Source organism: Carassius gibelio, chromosome B1, assembly GCF_023724105.1.
Source record: "Carassius gibelio isolate Cgi1373 ecotype wild population from Czech Republic chromosome B1, carGib1.2-hapl.c, whole genome shotgun sequence".
In the NCBI taxonomy this organism is placed as follows: Eukaryota; Metazoa; Chordata; class Actinopteri; order Cypriniformes; family Cyprinidae; genus Carassius; species Carassius gibelio.
This window is the reverse complement of record NC_068396.1, coordinates 25,311,148-25,319,306: the sequence shown is the minus strand read 5'-3', so window position 1 is coordinate 25,319,306 and position 8,159 is coordinate 25,311,148. Positions and strand designations below refer to the sequence as shown.

The 8,159-nt window shown below is 36.0% G+C and overlaps 1 protein-coding gene across 1 annotated transcript; it reads left to right on the top strand.

Moving 5' to 3' along the window:
• The first annotated feature begins 1,354 nt into the window (after positions 1–1,354).
• LOC127949230 (lectin-like) lies at positions 1,355–2,950 on the top strand. Its single transcript, XM_052546260.1, has 6 exons — positions 1,355–1,395; positions 1,512–1,587; positions 1,879–2,021; positions 2,106–2,246; positions 2,436–2,550; positions 2,695–2,950. Exons 1-6 carry the CDS (start codon positions 1,393–1,395, stop codon positions 2,769–2,771), a joined length of 555 nt encoding a protein of 184 aa, XP_052402220.1. The 5' UTR covers positions 1,355–1,392; the 3' UTR covers positions 2,772–2,950.
• Positions 2,951–8,159: the final 5,209 nt, after the last annotated feature.

Sequence of the window (8,159 nt, the reverse complement as noted above, 5' to 3'; positions counted from 1 at the left end):
AAAGTTAAAAAGATGGGATAACTTGGATGTGAGGGACCCAGAGTGATTTTCTGAGCCCTTTTCCTCACTCTGGATGTATACAGTTCTTGAACGGTGGGCAGGGGAGCACCAATAATCCTTTCAGCAGTCCGAACAGTTCTCTGTAGTCTTCTGATGTCTGATTTTGTAGCTGAACCAAACCAGACAGTTATTGAAGTACACAGGACAGACTCAATGATGGCTGGTTAAACTTCCTCAGCTGGCGAAGGAAGTACAACCTTTGTTGGGCCTTTTTCACAATGGAGTCAATGTGATTGTCCCACTTCAGGTCCTGAGAGATGGTGGTTCCCAAGAATCTGAATGACTCCACTGCAGGGGGGTTTCTCCTAAAGTCCAGAGATTGATTCAGCTAGAGGAACAGAGATGAGCTCAGCCAATTTGCATGGATTCCTCTTCCTAGAACACAAACCGTGGGGATGTGGTGCTTGTAGCAGTAGGCGGCAGATCAAAACTCTCACACTTGATTTCAATGCCGCAACTGTAACTATATCTCCTAACCACAAGACCTATTGGTTTCACTGTCTTTTAATAGACTTTTCAGATGTTTGTTATTTACCAGATTGCCTCTTTCTGACCAATGTACTGTCTATAAAACCCATTTTAAATATATACATATAAATAATATTAATATAATTATGAATACTTTGTGTGTTAATATTGTAGTAGGGTGTGGTGTTTTTTTGTTCTGATTGTTGTCGTTCTTTAATTTGTGTTATGTTTTTGGATTCTTGTGTAAGGAACCCCTTGAAAATGTGATTCGGCATTTAAACAAAAGAATAAAATTTTAGCCTGTTTTCCAGTCACTTTACTGATATGGTGTGGAAAAAATACGAGAAGGGTCAAAGAAATGTAGGAAGTAAAATGCAGATCCATTTCTTGTTAGGGTTGAACCATTACTTAAAGTAAAAAGTGCATAATGACTCAGATTGTAATGAGAAGAGTGCAGCAGGAATGAAATCCTTTAATGTCATGATCGTATAATAAAACAAGCAATCGTGTTTCTATCCACCTGTACATGCTCTCTCTTCTCATTTTTTCCTTTTTGTTTTTGTTTAGTTTATTCTTTGAAATTTGAATGCATAGGTTGATCTGTGTAAACTTTAACAGTTCACACAAAACATTATTTTTTTCTTAATTACCGGTATATTAAATATATTTATGTTAAAATGCTTAAGTCACTAGATGTGTTTAACGGTTTCCTGTGTGATGAATAAAAAAACTGTTCTTCACCCTTAAGATGGTAAGACTGAGAGAGGAGGAGGAGTTGTGATATCGAATGGAAAGGTATAAAATAAGGTGAGAGAGATGTAAAATTATTGTGAGGAAAGAGACGACAGAAGCTGGTGAACTACAATGGCAAGTCTTTGTATCATATATATATATATATATATATATATATATATATATATATATATATATATATATATGTGTGTAACTTTGTGCTTAATAATCATATTCCACTTCTTTGACAGGTCAAATCAGGATCTATTGGCGTTCTGTTGGTGGCTCTCCTTTTTGGGAATGGAGACTTCTTAAAAATGGAGAGAGGTCATTTTTAATTCATAACGAAAATATATTTATGTTGACTTTTCATAATTACTTCACACACATTTGTAAATGAGCCCCTGATATTAATTAAATGTAAACCAGGTGTTGTTAAACAAAAAGCATGTGACCAGTTTGTGCAAATGATTTATAAAGTATTTGATGAGATGACTTGCTTTGAGTATGCATTGACAGTATTATTAGATAAACAGAGTGATAAATTAAAAGTTCATCTTTTATACAGGCAAGTATCATATTTATATACATATTCAAATATGTGATTCTGTCCTTTAGGGTTTGTTGCAGGCCGTACAAATGTCACTGAGCAATGTTCTATGGTTCAAACGTGTAATGTGTACGGCTTCACTGACTGGTACAAAGTGGGCAGTGTCTGTGTCAAATACTTCAACAATTCTCTCAACTTTACTGATGCTGAGGTATGTTTTTTTTTTTTTTCATGGAATGTAAAAAAAATCTGTGTAATGTGTAGTCATGAAATGTTCTTCCTTGTTCATATCCAGTTCGACTGTAGGAAAAAAGCCCCTGGTGCACACCTGGTGTCGGTGCATAAGGAAGAGCAAAATGATGGGTTGCTCTGCATTGTGAGAAGTTCCAACCCAAATAACCTGCGCATCTGGCTTGGAGCTTTTGAACTTTTTAAGGTAAAAAAAAAAAAAAGACAGAGATGTGCTGGTGTTTACAAACAGGAAAAGAAAAGAGAAATGACTGATTTTCTGTTATTATATGGTTTTCTATTACATGCATGCACTATAGTTTCTCACTTATGCCATTTTTTGTTTGTGTCTTTCTTTCTTTATTTCTTCTTTAAAAACTCTCTCTCATTATTTCAGTCTGGTAAATTTCTTTGGCTTGATGGATCCTACTGGGATTATGAAATCTGGACACGTGGTGAACCCAACAATGTGTACACCAGCACAGAGGAATGTGTGGAGATGAACTGGAAAGGTAAGAACAGAGAGACACTAATGGGTTATAGGATAATCAGATTCATTTTTAAGTAAATGTTTTGCTAAGTGATCAGTGACGCTGTGAGGAATATTCGGTAAGAAGGTAGAATAATCTCTTCATTTCACTGTCCCTCATTTTCAGAGACTGGCAAATGGAATGACCGCGGTTGTCATTTCAAGGAAAACTACATATGTGCCTTCAAACTAAATGGCATCTAGAAACCAGGCTCTGAGGAGATGGAGTAGTTTTATCTGGGTACTGACCCATAAAACTTTCTGCATAAAATGATATTCTCTGCATCAACAAAAAATTTACAATAACAATAAATAAAAATAATTATTCAAAATAATTATTCAAATAGCTTTAAAATGCTAATAAAGAATGCTGGCAATCAAAATTATCAGTTGATTTATTTATTTATTTACTTACTGTTTGTCAGATTATGACTGTATGTAATGGCTATACTTATAAAAAATAATGGTTCCAAAAGGGTGTTTTTGGTTCCCAAAAGAACCTTTCAGTGAAAATGTTAGTCAAGGACTAGGCTTGAGACTTGTCTGCGAAACTGTGTGTGTGTGTGGGGGGGGGGGGGGGGGGGGGATGGGGGGGGTTGATGGGTTCACAGACAATTTCAGGATACAAAGACTTGCAATTGTAGTTCACCAGCTTCTGTCATCTCTTTCCTCACAATAATTTTACATCGTACATCGGTCTCACCTTATTTTATACCTTTCCATTAAATTTCACAACTCCTCCTCTTCTCTCAGTCTTACTGTCTTAAGGGTGAAGAACAGTTCTTTTATTCATCACACAGGAAACCGTTAAACACATCTAGTGACTGAAGCATGAATGAATTTAATAAAACAACTCTATAGCGCCATTTCTAACTATAGGCAGAGCAGGAAGTTGACCTCTGCATTATGAAGGGCCTCCATAACTGTACCACAGTAAAATATAGGTAATGGCATATGTTTCATGTTGACATTGGGCACTCCCCACCAGGTACAATATTCATAAATAATAATGTACTGTAGGATACTCGTTCTAATAAATGTATATTGTAATGTACTCTTACTAATATATATTTTTTAAAATGTATTTAAAATCACAGCAACATTGCTGGTAGGTTATCAATTCACAAATGAACACACTCTCCACATTTAAAAAATAAAAATATAAATTAGAAGAGTTCTAAACTAAAGTGACGTGACCTACAGCCAAGTATGGTGACCCATACTCGGAATACGTGCTCTGCTTTTAACCCATCCAAAGTGCACACACACACACACACACACACAAACTGTGAACACACACCCGGAGCAGTGGGCAGCCATTTATGCTGTGGCGCCCAGGGAGCAGTTGGGGGTTCGGTGCCTTGCTCAAAGATATCTCAACAATAGTATTAAAGGTGGAGAAAGAACTGTTCATGCACTCCCCCCACGTACAATTCCTGCTGACCCAAGAGTCAAACTCACAACCTTTCGATTGCGAGGCCAACTCTCTAACCACTAGGCCACAACTTTCCTAATGCCCTGTCTTCACTGTACCTCACACACACACACACACACACGAGTCCGTCAGATCACGTTTAGATCACAAACACTGACATTCAGCAACACAAACTTTTTAGCGCTGAAACGCAATTTTATCAATAAAATATCTTAATCGCTGAAGAGCTACATGATCTTTCTCAACAAGGAACTGATAACATCATTTCCAAAGCAATTCAAATTGTGAAACTCGTGTATTAAATAAATTCAGTGCAGACAGACTGAAGTTGTTTAAGTCTTTGGTTCTTTTAATTGTGATGATTTTGGCTCACATTTAACAAAAAACACCAATTCACTATCTCAACAAATTAGAATATGGCGACATGCCAACTAATCAACTCAAATCACCTGCAAAGGTTTCCTGAGTCTTGATTTTCATTTCATCATGAAACTCTAACTGCAACATTTGGAAAAGCAAAAATACAAAAATACAAATAATAGCAGAAAAAAACAGAACTATAACCAAAGAAAACAGGATTTTATGCTTAAATCAGACAAATCTAGTTAATTAAGTTAATTAATATAACATTTTGTGCAATATGATTTTAAATGTGTTCAAAGTTTTGCCTCATGCTTATTTTTAAAAAATGCTTATTACATTTTTTTATTTACGCTTATTCTTTTTCAATCTGTGACTGTTGTTTGCTACTCTGAAAACATTGCTTTTATTTTTAAATCTTATACATTACATTTTTACTAGACTTTTTAAATTTATTTTTTTGTTTTTTTTTTATCCGTGACTGCAATACTTTAGGGGGGAATCTGATCCCATACCTTTATGGTTGCCAGGTTGATTAAAATAAGTAACACACGTAATATTTCAGAGGGAGTGGATTGCGAAAGCGTGCGCACGGATGATCAATTTGTGGGTATGGATTAAAAAACCGAATGTACGGATTTGTTAAACCAAGGGAACAGTTTGTGAGTATGGTTTATAAAATGAGGGGATGGGTTGCAAAACCATCGGCACGGACTGTAATTTTTTTCTCCTACAGGTGACCTCCCGGGCTCCATACTCATGCTAAAATGAGTAAATAATAAATGCTTTGGACATCTGCTAAATGTATACATTTATTTATTTATTTATTTATATTGATTTCGGTAATCGATAATTTTTAAACAAAAAAAGTTATGGACTGACACTTTAATTTTAATTTTATATGAAATACATGTTCTATTACAAATCCAGTCAGTATCAAACTCTGTGTTGTGCAATGGATTGTGGAATGAATTTGTGCCAAAAAAATGGTTGCAATTTCTTTCATCACAAAAAAAACTGATATTGATACATTTTAAATTATTTAATAATTTATTGATATAACATAATATCTTTTTTTTTTTTTTTACTTAAAATGTACTTTTCCTTCTCAATCAAGGTGTGGCCAAAGGTTTCATTCGTGCTTTGTCATCATTGCAAGATTTCAGATCTATCAATCTAGTCAGTTCTTCCAACACACCAAACACTGGCATGTGACCAGACTGCCTCACTGCTACTACATACTGTGTGTACTTTACAGACTAGGAGTTTATAGTTTTCATTCCATGTAATATGTGTAAATGTTTAGAGTTTTTAATACAATTATAATGTGCTTTATTGTTCTCAGTGGCATCTACGCTAATATTAGTCTGTTTCTCTCTTATTCCGAGGTCACTATAGCCACCAGATCCAGTCTGTATACAGATCAGATGATCACTGCAGTCACCCAGATCCAGTCCGTATTCAGTCCAGATGGGTGATCAGCTCGTAGAGATGACCTCTACAGCCCTGAATGTCAGGATTTGACTATGTCAGCTGGATGAGCTCCAGACACAGATCCCCTCCAAAGACCTTGTTGGCCATCGGTCCTCCGCGACCTGTGTTGGAGCCTATTATTAAACCACGCCATGCTGGTTTTGTCTGTCCAGGGGAGAAATGCCCCCCTGTCACTGATCAAGTTTTGGGTGCTTGCCGCTGTCGGCTATGGCTTGCATATTTGGGGATGCTTAACTGGAGCTTTAAAGGGACCGTTCACCCAGAAATGTACTGACTTTCAGGCCATCCAAGATGTAGGTGCCTTTTTTTTTTTCTTTGTTTGTGTGTTTTTAGCCTATGAAAATTTTATGAATGGCAATTGTTATTAAATAAAGGCTATTATGCGTTGTAATTAGTGTTTTTACCCTCTTGAATAAGAAGTGTGCTTAATTGTATTAAAAGTGTACTTGTTGTGTACTTCCCAATTATACTTTTAAGATTGGACGTACACAACAAGTACACTTTTAATTACATTTCGGGGTGAAAGGTCCCTTTAAAGCTCCAGTTAATAAACATCTGTAATACAACTGCAAAATTCAGTTTAAACTTTGTTTAATGAATAAAAAAAAATAAAAAGTCTAAACTAGCTAAACAAAATGTATGCAAACAAACATTTACAAATATTACTACTGTTCAGAATTACATCTTTAAAACCAGCCAGTGTTCAAAACTATCGCCTTTAGCCCAATTCACAAAATTAGCTTACAGTAATGTTTTCTAATTTGATTGGTACAGGTTGGTTTTCACTGGAAATTCACGCCATTACGTCACGTCTGTAAATATAAAGAAGTTGTCCCGGTGTTACGGTTTATCTGCATTCAGCCTCAACAAAATGTTGCAAACCATTTTTTAAATGGAAATGGTGGTGCGTTGAACAGTTCAGCTCTTTTCCTAAAGTGTCTGTGCAATCAGTTAAGCGTCCCCAAATATGCAAGCAAAAGCCGACAGCGACAAGGACCCAAAACTTGATCAGTGACAGAAATGGAAAACCTTGGGAGAATCCAGGCACAGTCTGGGGTGGGGGGTGGGGGGGCATTTCTCCCCTGGACAGACAAAACCAGCATGGCGTGGTTTAATAATAGGCTCCAACACAGGTCGCGGAGGACCGATGGCCAACAAGGTCTTTGGAGGGGATCTGTGTCTGGAGCTCATCCAGCTGACATAGTCAAATCCTGACATTCAGGACTGTAGAGGTCATCTCTACGAGCTGATCACCCATCTGGACTGAATACGGACTAGATCTGGGTGACTGCAGTGATCATCTGATCTGTATACAGACTGGATCTGGTGGCTATAGTGACCTCGGAATAAGAGAGAAACAGACTAATATTAGCGTAGATGCCACTGAGAACAATAAAGCACATTATAATTGTATTAAAAACTCTAAACATTTACACATATTACATGGAATGAAAACTATAAACTCCTAGTCTGTAAAGTACACACAGTATGTAGTAGCAGTGAGGCAGTCTGGTCACATGCCAGTGTTTGGTGTGTTGGAAGAACTGACTAGATTGATAGATCTGAAATCTTGCAATGATGACAAAGCACCAGTGAAACCTTTGGCCAAACCTTGATTGAGAAGGAAAAGTACATTTTAAGTAAAAAAAAAAAAAAAAAGATATTATGTTATATCAATAAATTATTAAATAATTTAAAATGTATCAATATCAGTTTTTTTTGTGATGAAAGAAATTGCAACCATTTTTTTTTGGCACAAATTCATTCCACAATCCATTGCACAACACAGAGTTTGATACTGACTGGATTTGTAATAGAACATGTATTTCATATAAAATTAAAATTAAAGTGTCAGTCCATAACTTTTTTTGTTTAAAAATTATCGATTACCGAAATCAATATAAATAAATAAATAAATAAATGTATACATTTAGCAGATGTCCAAAGCATTTATTATTTACTCATTTTAGCATGAGTATGGAGCCCGGGAGGTCACCTGTAGGAGAAAAAAATTACAGTCCGTGCCGATGGTTTTGCAACCCGTTTCCTCATTTTATAAACCATACTCACAAACTGTTCCCTTGGTTTAACAAATCCGTACATTTGGTTTTTGAATCCATACCCACAAATTGATCATCCGTGCGCACGCTTTCGCAATCAACTCCCTCTGAAATATTACGTGTGTTACTTATTTTAATCAACCTGGCAACCATAAAGGTATGGGATCAGATTCCCCCCTAAAGTATTGCAGTCACGGATAAAAAAAAATTAAAAACTAAATTTAAAAACGCTAGTAAAAATGT

What these genes read in the sequence shown, in the direction of transcription:
- LOC127949230 (XM_052546260.1), top strand. An exon ending in CTTCTTAAAAATGGAGAGAG is followed by an intron (nt 1,588 to 1,878) that starts GTCATTTTTAAT and finishes TCTGTCCTTTAG; the next exon opens with GGTTTGTTGCAGGCCGTACA. An exon ending in GAGCTTTTGAACTTTTTAAG is followed by an intron (nt 2,247 to 2,435) that starts GTAAAAAAAAAA and finishes TCATTATTTCAG; the next exon opens with TCTGGTAAATTTCTTTGGCT.